Source organism: Thamnophis sirtalis, unplaced genomic scaffold (assembly GCF_051295495.1).
Source record: "Thamnophis sirtalis isolate CommonGarterSnake01/CBP01778 unplaced genomic scaffold, rThaSir2_p1.2 scaffold_14, whole genome shotgun sequence".
In the NCBI taxonomy this organism is placed as follows: Eukaryota; Metazoa; Chordata; class Lepidosauria; order Squamata; family Natricidae; genus Thamnophis; species Thamnophis sirtalis.
In genome coordinates, this window is record NW_028261394.1 from 46326267 (window position 1) to 46341647 (window position 15381).

General features: G+C 45.2%; 1 protein-coding gene across 1 annotated transcript; it reads right to left on the bottom strand.

The window, feature by feature from the left end:
• Positions 1–431: 431 nt before the first annotated feature.
• On the bottom strand, positions 432–7347 carry HSBP1 (heat shock factor binding protein 1). Its single transcript, XM_087728771.1, has 4 exons — positions 7125–7347; positions 4213–4279; positions 2488–2607; positions 432–1177 (listed from the first exon to the last, which is right to left on the bottom strand). Exons 1-4 carry the CDS (start codon positions 7167–7169, stop codon positions 1167–1169), a joined length of 243 nt encoding a protein of 80 aa, XP_087584897.1. The 5' UTR covers positions 7170–7347; the 3' UTR covers positions 432–1166.
• Between the last annotated feature and the right edge of the window lie 8034 nt (positions 7348–15381).

Sequence of the window (15381 nt, forward strand, 5' to 3'; positions counted from 1 at the left end):
TAGGTTTAGCGTTAGGTTAAGGGTTAGGTTTAGGGTTAGGGTTAGGTTAAGGGTTAGGTTAAGGGTTAGGGTTAGGGTTAGGTTAAGGGTTAGGTTTAGGGTTAGGTTAAGGGTTAGGTTTAGGGTTAGGTTAAGGGTTAGGTTTAGGGTTAGGGTTAGGTTAAGGGTTAGGTTTAGCGTTAGGTTAAGGGTTAGGTTTAGGGTTAGGTTAAGGGTTAGGTTTAGGGTTAGGTTTGGGGGGGTTAGGGTAAGGTTTTCGCTTTAATTTTAAATTTACCGCTCACAGCGCGATGTTTTCGTCGCGCTGTGACGACGTCACATACGCGCTTTCGTCGAGCGTGCTTTATTCCACCGCGGTTTTGTGGTGGAACCCATTTTGCAACTACCAAGAAGTAAAAGCCAAGTGGACTCCAAGGACAGAAGCCTATTGGTCATCTTTGAAAGAAATTGTGCATTTTATTATAAATCCAAGGAATTGGTCTCTATACTTAGAACTATCGAGGGTCCTGCTTAAGCGATACCCACCCAATAACAAAATCCTGTTTGCAGGCCAATATTGTTGAGAGTTTTACTTTAACATGATTTAACTGTTCAAATTTTTTTTCAATTATCAACTTCCTCAAATCAATAATAGAAAACGAAGAAGAGATACAGCTCAAGGTATCCAAAATGGATTGTTTCCAACGTTTAACTTATTACTAATAGAGCAAGAGATCGGTAAATGACTCACAACACATTTTCATCCTTGTGCACAAAACAGGCTGACAGAAAGCACAACACTTTCGACCAAGTAAAAGGCATTACAAAAAAAACAGGACCAGGAAAAGGAACTTTTTTTACATCCAAATTCTCACAAAAGTCCACTTGTAGAGCATTAGCACTGTAGCTGACCCCTCAAGCTATCAAATTATGTTTTAATAATTGAAATTAGTATAGAACATGTCAATTCCAAAAAGTGTGTGAAAGTCACAACGCACAAGAAGTCAGAATAGAAACTGTTCCAAATCTAGTTATACAAGGTACATTAAGAACACAAGTTCTACCGCTGTAGAAAAAATGCTTTTACACACTAGTTATTGGAAAAATAAAAGGAAACAAAAAAAAATGGTGTCTGGAAAAACCAGTGTAGGCTTGTAAAAAGGTTTCTTTTCGGTGACCCTCGAAGATTATTGGCAGGCTGTTGAGAGAAAGGCAGAACAATTAGTAATCAGAAGAAAAGCTAGTCACATTCCGCAGTGAAATTTTAAAAGGTTGCATCCTGTACACTCCTAAAAACATGTAATAGCAATAGCAATAGCAGTTAGACTTATCTACCGCTTCATAGGGCTTTCAGCCCTCTCTAAGCGGTTTACAGAGTCAGCATATTGCCCCCACAGTCTGGGTCCTCATTTCACCCACCTCGGAAGGATGGAAGGCTGAGTCAACCTTGAGCCAGTGAGATTAGAACCGCTGAACTGCAATAGCAATAGCAATAGCAATAGCAGTTAGACTTCTATACCTCTTCATAGGGCTTTCAGCCCTCTCTAAGCGGTTTACAGAGTCAGCATATTGCCCCCACAGTCTGGGTCCTCATTTCACCCACCTCGGAAGGATGGAAGGCTGAGTCAACCTTGAGCCAGTGAGATTAGAACCGCTGAACTGCAATAGCAATAGCAGTTAGACTTCTATACCTCTTCATAGGGCTTTCAGCCCTCTCTAAGCGGTTTACAGAGTCAGCATATCGCCCCCAACAACAATCCGGGTCCTCATTTCACCCACCTCAGAAGGATGGAAGGCTGAGTCAACCCTGAGCCGGTGAGATTTGAACCGCCGAACTGCAGATAACAGTCAGCTGAAGTGGCCTGCAGTACTGCACCCTAACCACTGCGCCACCTCGGCTCAGTGGCGAGCCGAGTGTAAGTGAGACATCTAACTCTTCCAGGTATTTAAAAAGCCCAGTCATTACGTCTAGATGAATTTATTTTCATTTTTAAGTCTGCAAAATGCTCTACTTTTTTCTCCTCTTATAAGCAGATGAAACAAATGGATAATCCTTGAGTTGAGAGTGTCATTGAGCCTGGCAAGTATGGTCGTAATTTGTGATAGCTTGTAAATTTATGTCCTGACCGGATGTGTTTTTATTGATCTTTTCTGCAATGGTTGTTAAATGAACACTATTGTCCTTAAGTGAACCCATTGCAAGGTGTTACAAATCGCCATAAATGAGGGTCAACTGTTGAGCACCAAAAATGCAAATGGAGTGCCATTTGTCAGAGATGAGGCAAGGGTCTCCTGCTTGGGTAGGGCAGAGGGGGTCGGACTAGATGACCTTCAAGGTCTCTTCCAACTCTGCTAATCTGTCAAGTGTGACTCCTGGCAGCTTACAAATTATTAAAGTACGTGAAAAATAATTTAAGAGATAGGTGATCTTCCAATCCAGCAGCCATCTTGGTCCTCCCACCCCATTTAACCTGCAGGACCACCGAATCATTCCAGAGCCAAACTCACTTGAGGTCTTGGTGGGGGGCGCCTTGTTTTCGCCTCCTTCCAGTTCCTCCACTCCGGCCTGGGTCATGAGATCCGCGATGTTCTTCTCCAGGTCGTCGATGCGGCAACTCATGTCGTCAAGTGAACCCGAGTTAAGGGGGAAAAAAACACCTAGAGAAATGAAGGGAACCTCCCCTCTTTTGACCCTAGATCATGGCATTCTCCCGGTTCCACCACAAAACCGCGTTCGACGAAACCGCGCTCGACGAAACCGCGTAGCTGACGTCAACAGGGCGACAACAGCGCAGAGACAGAAGCACGCTGTAAACGCTAAACCTAAAATTAACCCCTAAACCTAAACCTAACCCCCTAAACCTAATCCTAAGCCTAAACCTAACCCTAAACCTAATCCTAACCCTTAACCTAACCTTAAACCTAACCCTAACCCTTAACCTAACCCTAAATCTAACCCTTAACCTAACCCTAAACCTAAACCTAACCCTTAACCTAACCCTAACCCTAACCCTTAACCTAACCCTAAACCTAACCCTAACCCTAACCCTTAACCTAACCCTAAACCTAATCTTAACCTAACCCTAAATCTAACCCTTAACCTAACCCTAAACCTAACCCTAAAGCTAACCCTAAACCTAACCCTTACCTTAAGTTGAATCGGCTTGCTTTCAAAGCACTATTTAAAGCGCCCTTCTTTCTCTGCGCTCGCTGTTGTCGCCCTGTTGATGATGTCAGCGACGCGGTTTAATCGGGCGCGGCTTAGTCGAGCACGGTTTTGTTGTGCCACGCATTCTCCCCACCACCACCACCACATGGCCCCAACCATGTGACTGCCATTTTGGCAAATCAATGGGGAAGCCGGCAGGAAGTCACAAGACACGCGGTGATCCGCTTAACCACCGCAAGCAGAAGTGACATTGAAAGTCAGTGTGGTTACGACCTCACACTTTTAATGACCACACTGCTCAGTGACGGATTTGCCATTGTTAAGCGAGGAGCACCTGTACATACATATAGCAAGCTTCTTGGGTTTACGTGCATTATTTAAAGGGAGTGTCCAACAGTTGCACCTGTTTGGAAAGTGCCATGAGGGACACTCTTCCTCTCCTAACGCTGGAGAGGACTTTTTTAAAAGAGAGACAGAATGAAACAGAGGCACAAGCGGGATATTATTCCCATGCAGTTGTCACAGGGCTGTGCGACTTTGTTTCGGGGTGGGGTGGGGTCTCCCCCACATATGTTTGTTTGTTTGTAATGTTTATTAACATTTGTAGGCCGCCCTTTTCCCTGAGGGGACTCAGGGCGGCTCACATAAAATCAGGGAGGGGAAATACAAACAGTGACATAAACACATATAGTAAAAGTAATAAGCAACATACATTCATCATTCGGGAGGGGCAACTATCCTTGTCCCCAGGCCTGATGGGCTAGCCAGTTCTTAAGGGCTGTGCGGAAGGCCTGGACGGTGGAGAGGGTACGAATCTCCACGGGGAGCTCGTTCCAAAGGGTCGGGGCTACTACTGAGAAGGCCCTCCTCCTTGTAGTTGCCAGCCGGCACTGGCTGGCCGATAGAATACGGAGGAGGCCCAATCTATGAGATCGAATTGGTCGCAGGGAGGTAATTGGCAGAAGGCGGTCTCTCAAGTACATATGGGGGTCTGGCCCAAGGAAACCATGTGGTGAAAACCTTCCCGGTCTTGGCTTCCTCTTATTTCCACGCTCAAAGGATATTCCTGCCAATGATTTGGTCCGACATGATCTGGAACTTGTCCTGCATTTGTTGCAGGAGGGTCTGCACCTGGTTTGGAGGGGAGGGGGAAAAAGAATTTGGTTTTTAAGCAAGAAGGTACACACCCCTGCCTTCCGCTGAGGACCCGCACACTGCACGACTCAAAAAGAGGACTGTGAAAATATCTACAGACCCCTCGCATCCTGGACATAAATTGTTTCAACTCCTACCCTCAAAACGATGCTATAGGGCAGTGGTCCCCAACCCCCGGTCCGCGGACCGGTGCCGGGCCGTGGAGTATCTGGCACCGGGCCGCGCAGCGGCCGGGGGCCATGATCGCTGCAGCGGCCGGGGGCCTAAGGGAAAGTCGCTAGGCCTACGGGACAACGTCGTCCAATCAGTAAGTAAAGTGGGATGAAGGAGGGGTGTCGGTTCAGTTCCTTTCCAGTTGCGCGAGCAGTGCACGCAAATTGGTGGCTGGGGTGGCCGGGCGCGTGCCTGGGATGGTGTGTGGAGCGGGGCCACCGGACTGAGCCTCTCTCAGAGGCGGTTGGTGGGTGTGTGCCATCGCGAGGTTTCGCCGCGAGGAATGTGAGAAGCCCAGGTGGTTGTTTCCTCCCCCCCTCTTCCCCGCCAGCTCTCGCCGGCGCCAGGCTTTCCCCTCGCTCGTCTGCGGCCGCCGTTTTTGTCTCCCGCAGAGGCTGTTCTCCGAACCACCACCACCACCACCAACCCGGCCTCCCCTGTCAGCGCCCTGCGTCATGTCGTGATCTCCGGGCGGACGTGTGAGACCAGGGAGGTGGCGGTGAAGTCGTGGTTGTGTGTGTATGAATGCGATTGTCTGAAGTGAGTCGGGGTGAGGAGGGGGGAAAACACTTTTCATTTTATCGCAGGGCTACCAAGACGGCAAGTATGGGGGTCATGGGGGGGGGGGAGAGAAGGGAGGCTGATCTGGAGAAGCTTTGGAGACTGATTGGGAAAGAGGGTCGAAAGCCCTCGGGGTCTTCTCACATCTCTATAAGTGGCTCTATAAATGAAATAATTCGATTTTGTTAGCATGATTCCGCGACAAACTCTGCCCCCCCTCCAAAAAAAAAAACCCCTGACTGAATTCTACAAGCAGTTGCACCGACCCCCGGATTTTAATCTATTACATAGATCCTCTCGGGGTATGAATTTCAAAGAAATCAAAAGGGGAACAATATACCTTTTAGCTAAAAACAACAGATGAGGAAGTTTCCTTAGGTCTGAAGTTTTCTCCAGTCTCCAAATGAAACATTTGAAATGCCCTTTTCTGTTTAGATTTCAAACTTTGAAATAGAGAAGTGTGCATGAAGGAAGAGAGACAGACAAGCACTCTTAATGCATATTGTATATTCTCTCTCTGCGTGTGTATTATATACTCTTAATGTGCACTCTTAGTGTATATTGATTATGAAATATTTGCTGCTGCATGTGGAGATGCCCCCCTACCCCTGCGCGCGCTCAGCGGGCCACGGTAAAATTATCAAAGGCTGACTGGTCCGCGGCGATAAAAAGGTTGGGGACCACTGCTATAGGGCACTGCACACCAAGAGAAATAGACACAAGGACAGTTTTTTTCCTGAATGCCATCCCTCTGCTACACAAATAATTCCCTCAACACTGTCAAACCTTTCACTAAGGCAGCACTACTATTAATCTTCTCATCGTTCCTATCACCCATCTCCTCCCACTTATGACTGCAGGACCGTAACTTCATTGCTTGTATCCTTACAATTTATATTGATATTGATTGCTTCCTGATTGCTTATTTGTACCCTGTGACTATCATGAAGTGTTGTACCTTAGGATTCTTGATGAATGTATCTTGTTTTTATGCACACTGAGAGCATCTGCACCAAAGACATCTGCACACTTGGCCAATAAAAAATTCTATTCTATTCTTTATTCTATTCTATTCTTTATTCTATTCTTTATTCTATTCTTTATTCTATTCTACTCTTTATTCTATTCTATTCTTTATTCTATTCTATTCTTTATTCTATTCTATTCTTTATTCTATTCTATTCTTTATTCTATTCTATTCTTTATTCTATTCTATTCTTTATTCTATTCTTTATTCTATTCTATTCTTTATTCTATTCTACTCTTTATTCTATTCTATATTCTACTCTTTATTCTATTCTATTCTTTATTCTATTCTATTCTTTATTCTATTCTATTCTTTATTCTATTCTACTCTTTATTCTATTCTTTATTCTATTCTATTCTATTCTTTATTCTATTCTACTCTTTATTCTATTCTATTCTTTATTCTATTCTACTCTTTATTCTATTCTACTCTTTATTCTATTCTTTATTCTATTCTATTCTTTATTCTATTCTATTCTTTATTCTATTCTTTATTCTATTCTACTCTTTATTCTATTCTATTCTTAATTTCTCCTCGCTGTGAGCCGCCTGGAGTCCTCCGGGATTGGGCGGCCTATAAATAAAATTAAACTTAATTTCTATTCTGTTCTAAAATTCAACTGGGTGTAAGTGTCCCCAGTGCCATTGGCTTCCCTTGCAAGTGGGAAGACCCCCTCCCAGGCGCAGGACAACCTTGGAGAAAGGCCAGGGCGCATTCTCACAACCCGCATCCACCCGGGAAGTTCTTAACCCGAGTTGGCCGTGTGAATGCAACCCCGCTGGCTCAATGGAAACGCTCTTTTGGGCATCACCTCCTCCGTTTCCACGGCAACAGACACCGCCCGCCCCCGAAGCGCATCTCCTCCAGCCGTATCCAGGGCGACCCCAACGGCCGCGCCCGGTTCCCTAGCAACGTTGCCCCCGCCCTCTCCCGTCTCCATGGCAACTGATCCCTCTCTCATTCCCCCCCCAAGTCCCCCCCCCCAGGCTCCGGTTTTCCGTCCCCGCCGAGGCCGCTCACCACGGCCGTGAGGTCCTGCACGGTCTTGGGGTCCGTCTCCGCCATGTTGCTCCGCTGCGGCTGTTTCGCCTCCCGGTTAGCCGTCCAGGCCCGACTCCCAGGCGCTTCTGGCCTCCTCCCCGAGAACACCGGCCCAACCGCCGACCTCTCGCCGACTTCTCGCGAGAACGAGGCGCGAGAGTTGCATTCTGGGAAATGAAGTATTTTCCCCGGTTGGGGATGCTTGCGGGTCTTTTAGGTTTTCTTCACCGACCCGGCGGCCTAAGGACCTGAACCCCGCACCCCGCTGTGTCTCTGGGGATGATGTGAATTGTAATCCCAGCAAGGGGTTCCGCCTTGAACCAAAGCGGCGTGGGCGCTCTAGCTCTTTGCGTCTCTATTGCAGTGGGCCGATGACCGGAAGTGTTCCTTCAGTAGTTCGACTGGGAGTACTAGGCCAGGCAGCAGTGCTGTCACGTGATTAGACGGTTGTTGGAGCATTCTGGGAAATGCAGTTTCTGTTTGGCCACAGTGCATTTCCCTCCCATCAATCTTGCAAAGGGAGGGATGTTGGACTCCAATGACCATAGTGCTTTGCCGAGAGAATTTTTCTTTTTACTCTGTTGTTCCAGAGTTGCAAGCAAAGCACTTATTTTGGACTACAGCTCCCATCAATCCCAGTCAACATGGAAAGAAAAGGGGATCATGGGTATTGTAGTCCACAGCCTTTTCCCTTCCAGACTGTAACCCTACATTCAGCAATTGTATATATGAAAGAGATTGCCTCGTTGAACTAGTTTAGCAATGTAGGAAGTTATCACCCAGCCCTCTCCCAGAAAAATGAAATATCCTAGGAAATATTGAAAAGGCAGAATATTTATCTGGATGTGAAAAGAAAGAAATATGTTTTAAAAGACAGAATAGCTGCCTGTAGCTTCCTGCCCATCCCCACTTTGTCAATGGGCCATTAAGAAGGCCAAGCTAGTCCCTTTACATAATAAAGACTTCTCCACTGCAGCTCTAGGGAGATGGGATTAAGGAACTTTACCCAACTCACCACATGGCATCTGAGAACTCAACCAAACCTGGATTCAAAACACAGCCTAGAAAGTTGCCCCTGCATGGCCCCATGGGAGTCTGACAACCAATCAGAATACATTTCCTACACAGGAACAGGGAATAGAGAGGTGGAACTGAACAGGTTATAAAAAGCCTAGCAAGCCCCTCCCTCGGCCCTTCTCTTCTTCTCCACCAACATTGAAGCATGTGATCCACCTTTTCTGTTCAGGACTCAAGGCATGTGGTCCTGTCCACCATTAAACCATCTTTCCAAGCAGCCTCCATGTCTCCAGTGTCTTTTTCCCCACTTGGAGCCGAACCCAGAAGGACATTTCTTTCATCAGCAAAAAAAAATTAAATATAAAAAGGGCATTCAACTCTTGGTATCTCTGTGTGTATGTATAAAATTAGATTTTTATATACACATACACACATACACATGTGTGTATATAAATATAAAATGTACATCTAAATATATAATGCAGTATAAAAATTAGACAATATGGTTCTAGCTGCCTGAAAATACTTCCAATCTAAGGGACACTTTAAAGCTGAGCTAATAAACTTTCAAACTTTGATGCTTGAAAGCAGTCCATGTTTATTAGACAGACCACTCAAAGTTTAAACACATCATTCCGTTGTATATTTTGAGGACAAAACATGGACACAAAAAGAAACAATTGCAGTGGAAGAATTTGGGGAAAAGATTACACAGAGTTTGGCATAAAACTGTAAACTACTCTGAATATATGCTTTGCTTCTTAAAACTTTTTTTCTCTCTGCAACCTTTCCCACTTTTAAAAATTACGGACCCTAAAAGAACTTTTCTTATACGGGTTTTATTTATCAATATTTAGTGTACTAAAAATGAAAACTCTTAAAATGTGGTAACTTTTTGTTTCCTTTTTGTAAAATGGGGTTACTTCCATTTCCTTTGGCTGGTGTTATTCCCAAAGAAAACATTCCCTGTTTAAGACTTTATTGTACACACTTTTTCTCCATGACATCATTTTGGAAATAATAAACCGGAGAAACAATTGATCAAACATTGCATCCTGTTCAAATTTGGGGAATGGTCCAAGCTCACATTTAAAAAAAAAAAAACTCACTGGAATAATAGTCCATTCAGACTGAGACAGCGTCAAATCTCGTATGTTTTCCACTGTGGGGCCGAATGCTTGTCGCAATGTTCTAATTTTATTTCATTTTATCTTGTTTGTTAAATTCATATGCCACCCACCTCACTCTGCAAAGCAACAGTGGACTCTTTAAATCTGGCTTGGTGTTTGCGATGTTGATCCCCTTGATTTCTGCACAAGCAGAGGTGGGTTCCTGCCAGTTCGCACCTACTCGGTAGACCCGTTTCGTCAAATCTACCGAACCGGTTAGAAGAGGTTCCATCAGTGGACCCGGAAAGCAGGCCACACCCACAGAAGAGGTTCCAAAATTTTTTGAAACCCACCACTGGTCCTTGGATATGATTATTCTGCACTATCATGCTCCTATTTATAAAACTCAGTGCCTCTGTGAAAGGTAAGGATGACTACTGCGTTTGTGGTGCAATCAGAACATTGCGTGTGTTGAAGTTGTTTTAACGCAAACCAAAGATGCCTTTTAAAAAACAAGTTTACATCCTATTCTTATGCATGCCCAGTGCTGTGTGGGAGGTAATTTAAGGTGGTTCTGACAAGTGTCATTGGCTTCTTCATATCCAATCACATGGGCGGCAAGTCACTCCCATCCGGTCACATGGGTGGCAAGCCACTCCCACAAAGGAGGCCACACCCATAGAGTAGGTTCGAACAATTTTTGAAACCCACCACTGTGCACAAGCATGGGTGAACCAAGCTAATCGTGGCTTATTCACTAAATCCTGATCAAGAAAAACCTGACTTTGAGAAAGTGTGAAGGCAGTCCTTTTCTAAACTTAAGTTTAGCATGTTCTGAAAACAGTGTCATTTACTCTGTGCTAAACCAAGATATTGGAGCAAAGGTTTTTTTTATAAAAGGGTGTTTGTTTCTTAAGAATTGCAGGTAGAAAATGATCATGAACTGCATTCCGCAGATGTTATATTATCACCTCTCCAGCAGCTGGAGCTCTGCATAAGATGATAAAGGATGAACATCATCAATGCTAGAAGGGAGGAGGAAGAGGAGGAAGAAGAGGACGATGAGATTTGGTGCTCTCTGAGCTTGGCTGTTTCCTTGCAGACGTTTCACAACCCAACTAGGGAACATCATCAGTGCTAAAAGAGAGTGGGGTTTCTGTCTGTTTCAATACAAGCGGCTTGCCTTGTCAGTGTTGGTGGATTGATGGTTAGGAAGAGAGGGAGCATAACTCCATGACACCAGATTTGTTAGGGGCAAACTTTCACACAAAGATCAAATAGTTGGGAGAACATTAACCAACGGGACATCATTACAAATCAACAGCTTCCAGCAATCTGGACTTGGGTCTTCAGCCAATATATAGAGCCTCAAAATGAGAAAAGGGGGGAAAAAATAAAAGAGTTTGGGGCAGGAGGTTGGAGGAAAGCCAAAAATAATTTGGCTAAAGCCAAAAATAATTAATTGGCTGTGTGTAACAGACTGGGAAACAGCCGGTTTGCCCTGTGGATAATGTGTTTGGAAAGCAAGCGTCTGGATTTTCGTTTTAGGCCTGCTGAGCGAGCTAAAAACTAACGAACATCAAAATCCGACTTGCTTCGTTACAGCTTTGTCTACCATCCTCCCTCCCCGCCCCCCCACCCCCACCCCCCACTGATAGATGGCAAGGTTAGGGGATGTCATGAAAAGTTATTGGAGCGGAGAAAGTTTTCTCATGCTTAATGACATCAAGCAGAATGTAGAACGCAACGGCCGACTAATTAAAGGGAGTCTCGGGCCAAAGCAACTTCTTCCAGATGATTTCGCTCGTCTGGGGCGGCGAAAAGCCGAGATCTCTCCAAAGAGTCGGTCACAAGGATTTTTCCACCACAAAGGTGTGATTTGGGGTTGGCGTGGAGCCGATTTCGTAACACACACACAAACACACACACACACACAAAATAGATGCCAAAGGGGTTGGCTTGAAGGGCTGTGGGGAGAGGAGATCGGATAAATGGCTTCAGAAATGTGCGCCTTTTGGAAATTAGCAGAAGGAAGCCTACGTTTGCAAGAATGGATAGAAAAATAGAGGGTTTTCCTGTATCTCTTGACCACCAGTATCAACAAGTTGAGATGGGCAGACTGTTAAAAGTTGTCTCATTAGCTGTCTGCTTATTGTCTGTCCGTCAATCCGTCCATCCTGTCATCTGTTATCTATCTATCTATCTATCTATCTATCTATCTATCTATCTATCTATCTATCTACCTACCTACCTACCTACCTACCTACCTACCTACCTATCTATCTATCTATCTATCTATCTATCTGCAGATTCTATATCTATCTCCCTCCCTTCCTCCCAATCTATCCCTCCATCATACCTACCTATCTACCTACCTACCCACCTATCTCCCTCACTATCCCTCCCTCCCCATCCTATCTATCCAACCCTTCATCCATCCATCTATAATCTATTTATCTACCTCCTTCCCGCCCTATCCCTTCCTCCCCATCCTATCTATCCATCCCTCCATCATCCATCCATCCATCATCCATCATCCATCATCTATCTATCTATCTATCTATCTATCTATCTATCTATCTATCTATCTATCTATCTATCTATCATCTATCTATCTATCTATCTATCTACCTACCTACCTACCTACCTACCTACCTATCTATCTCCCTCACTATCCCTCTCTCCCCATCCTCTATCCATCCCCCCATCATCCATCCATCCATCCATCTATCATCTATCTATCTCCTTCCCTCCCCCCTCCCCCTCTCCCCTCTCCCCACTCCCTATCCTTCCCTCCCCATTCTATCTATCCATCCCTCCATCATCCATCGATCTATCTCTCTCCATCTATCTATCTATCATCTATCTATCTATCTATCTATCTATCTATCTATCTATCTATCTATCTATCTATCTATCTCTACCTACCTACCTACCTACCTACGTACATACGTATCTATCTATCTATCTATCTATCTATCTATCTATCTATCTATCTATCTATCTATCTATCTATCTATCTATCTCCCTCCCCCTCTCCCCTCTCCCCACTCCCTATCCTTCCCTCCCCATTCTATCTATCCATCCCTCCATCATCCATCGATCTATCTCTCTCCATCTATCTATCTATCTATCTATCTATCTATCTATCTATCTATCTATCTATCTATCTATCTATCATCTATCTATCTCTACCTACCTACCTACCTACCTACCTACCTACCTACCTACCTACCTACCTACCCACCTCCTGTACCTTTGTCCAATAATTACATGTGAATGCCTTCAGCCAGAGTTTGGCAATTGATGCTATTTCTTACCATTCTAAAATGGGAAGCCTGCTCCAAATTAGATTCCTTTTTAAAATTAGAGGGACAGCTGAACTAATGCATTTTAAAGTGAATTTCAGTGACTCGCTCCCAAAACTGCGGGCTGCAAAGTCAGTGGGCTTTGGAATATGTCCAGATAATTCTAAAGCCTGAAACTTTGGTCTTCTCCTTCTCTGACAGCAATTAGCCCTGGCAAGAAGTATCTCCCTGATGCTTAATATCTGTAATAAGATTCTGTTCCTGTGTCCCCCGCTGCAGATCTTACTCCCTAGCTTTCTCCCTGCCACTCTAAAGGTGAGATAAGTTAGGAGCCCTGAGTTTTAGGTCTTATTTGCTGTAACTTCGGTGGGCCTGACTCTAATTTCCTTGTTTTCCTGCTGCTGAACATTTCAGTCACGGGACCAATGTTTTGATCATCATCATCATCTTGTAACAACCCCATAATCCCTTGCGGAGTGGAATCTGGCCAACTGAACGGAGCTAGCAGAGTGTTTACTGGCCGGATGCCGCACCTGTCGCCAGTGCGGAGTTTTGCTCAGCAGATATATTCTCAGTGTAACCAGAGAGAGGAAGATCTGCCTCTACCTAGGATTGAACTCACAGCCTCCTGATTGCGAGGCGAGAGCGCCACCTCTAGGCCACCACACCACTCACCGATGATACTTTTTGATGTTTGGGGAATGAAGGATTGCAAAAGCTGTTGGGAGACACTGATGGTCATCCTGTGTCTCATTACCTCCCTGTATGGTTTATCTTGGGACCTCCTTGGGCATGGACCACGCCTTCTCTAGTGTTCAAGGACTGTTCTGAGACTAAATCCAAAAAAATTGTCCTGTCTACCATGTTTCCCTGAAAATAAGGCAGGGTCTTATTTGCTTTCGACCCCCAAATTAAGTGCTTGGCCTTATTTTCGGGGAGGTCTTATTATTTTTGAGGTGCAGGAAGACCCTTAACCTTGACCCACAGCCCACAGATCAGCTGATCTAGAGGGGCGGGGCGGAAGTTCTGTCTCTGTTTCTGGCACACTCTTGCCAGCTCCGGCGTTACTCTTTTAGCGGCCGCCACTAAGAGAAGGTTAGCTAGGATTTGCAGGAGTGGCCTCTGCAAGGCTGTTCCACGTGGGTAGCAGGCTCACGTGGGGCATGTTTCCCCCCCCCCCAGGAAATGGTGGTGACCAGCTGCGCATGCAATGAAATATTTTCGCGGAGGGCTTATTTTAGCACATGCACTCAAAATAAGCCCAGTTGGGCTTATTATTGGGGAAGTCTTATTTTCAGGGAAACAGAGTAGAATTTCTCTCGCGGAGAACTTCCAACACTATTTTAAGGAGGAGCAGGGTTACCGTAAGGCCCGAAAAAAGCCTTTTTTCAAAAAAGAAACAGGAAGAAGAATGAACGGTTATCATTCAAAGCAAACCAGACTTGGGGAAGTGTTGCAGCAGAGAACTCACGCTGCTCCTTCATCTGCAAGGGAGCCTGTAGCGAGACTTTTTGTATTTCTCCACCATCTGCTAAGCAGGAATAAAACAAAGGATCCGATCTGCTCATCAAACGCCACAAAAATAGTCAAGCATAAATCAGGGGTGGGGGTGGGTGGGGAGCAGATTAGACTCCTGTTTGGCTGTGGAGGGGGGGGAAATGGGCTCTTGTCTCCTCTCTCATCCAAAAGGGTGGGGGGGGCAGGATTAGCGATAGAGATAGCGGTTATTGGATTATTTGCAATGATGTGTTGTTGGGAGTTTTTTGGTGTTATCTCAGAAAGGCACAATTTGGGGGGAAAGAAGGAGATGGGAATGAGGGGAAGGAAGGAAAGAGAAGGAAAGGAAGGAAGGAAGGAAGGAAGGAAGGAAGGAAGGAAGGAAGGAAGGAAGGAAGGAAGGAGATGGGAATAAGGAGAAGGAAGAAAAGAGCTGGGAATGAGGGGAAGGAAGGAAGGAAGGAAGGAAGGAAGGAAGGAAGGAAGGAAGGAAGGAAGGAAGGAAGGAAGGAGATGGGAACGAGGAGAAGGAAGGAAGGAGATGGGAATAAGGAGAAGGAAGAAAAGAAATGGGAATGAGGGGAAGGAAGGAAGGAAGAAAGGAAGGAGATGGGAATGAGGGGGGAAGGAAGGAGATGGGAATAAGGAGAAGGAAGGAAGGAGATGGGAATAAGGAGAAGGAAGAAAAGAAATGGGAATGAGGGGAAGGAAGGAAGGAAGGAAGGAAGGAAGGAAGGAAGGAAGGAAGAAAGGAAGGAGATGGGAATGAGGGGAAGGAAGGAAGGAAGGAAGGAAGGAAGGAAGGCAGGAAGGAAGGAAGGAAATGGTAATAAGGAGAAGGAAGAAAAGAAATGGGAATGAGGGGAAGGAAGGAAGAAAGGAAGGAAGGAGATGGGACTGAGGGGGGAAGGAAGGAAGGAAGGAAGGAAGGAAGGAAGGAAGGAAGGAAGGAAGGAAAGAAGGAAGGAAGGAAGGAAGGAAGGAGATGGGAATGAGGGGAAGGAAGGAAGGAAGGAAGGAAGGAAGGAAGGAAGGAGATGGGAATGAGGAGAAGGAAGGAATAAGAAGGAAGGAAATTAAATGAATTAGGAAGAGAGGGAGAAATTAAATGAAATAAGAAGGAGGGGAAAGGAGGGAGGGAGAAAGGGAGGAAAGAAGGAATTTAGTTTAGCAACATTCTTCTCAATACTCATGGCAAATTCATGGAAAGGTCCTACTGGCCTCAGGTTCAACAGAAATCCCAAATTACGAAGATCCTTGTTTGCTTACAGCACAGAAAACTATTTTATAGTTATAGACCCAGTG

Coding starts and splice junctions, on each gene's coding strand:
- HSBP1 (XM_087728771.1), bottom strand. CDS start 7,169: ATGGCGGAGACGGACCCCAAGACCGTGCAGGACCTCACGGCCGTG. Junction 4,280..7,124: donor TGCAGGACCTCACGGCCGTG/GTGAGCGGCCTC, acceptor CCTCCAAACCAG/GTGCAGACCCTCCTGCAACA. Junction 2,608..4,212: donor GGACCAAATCATTGGCAGGA/ATATCCTTTGAG, acceptor ACTCGGGTTCAC/TTGACGACATGAGTTGCCGC.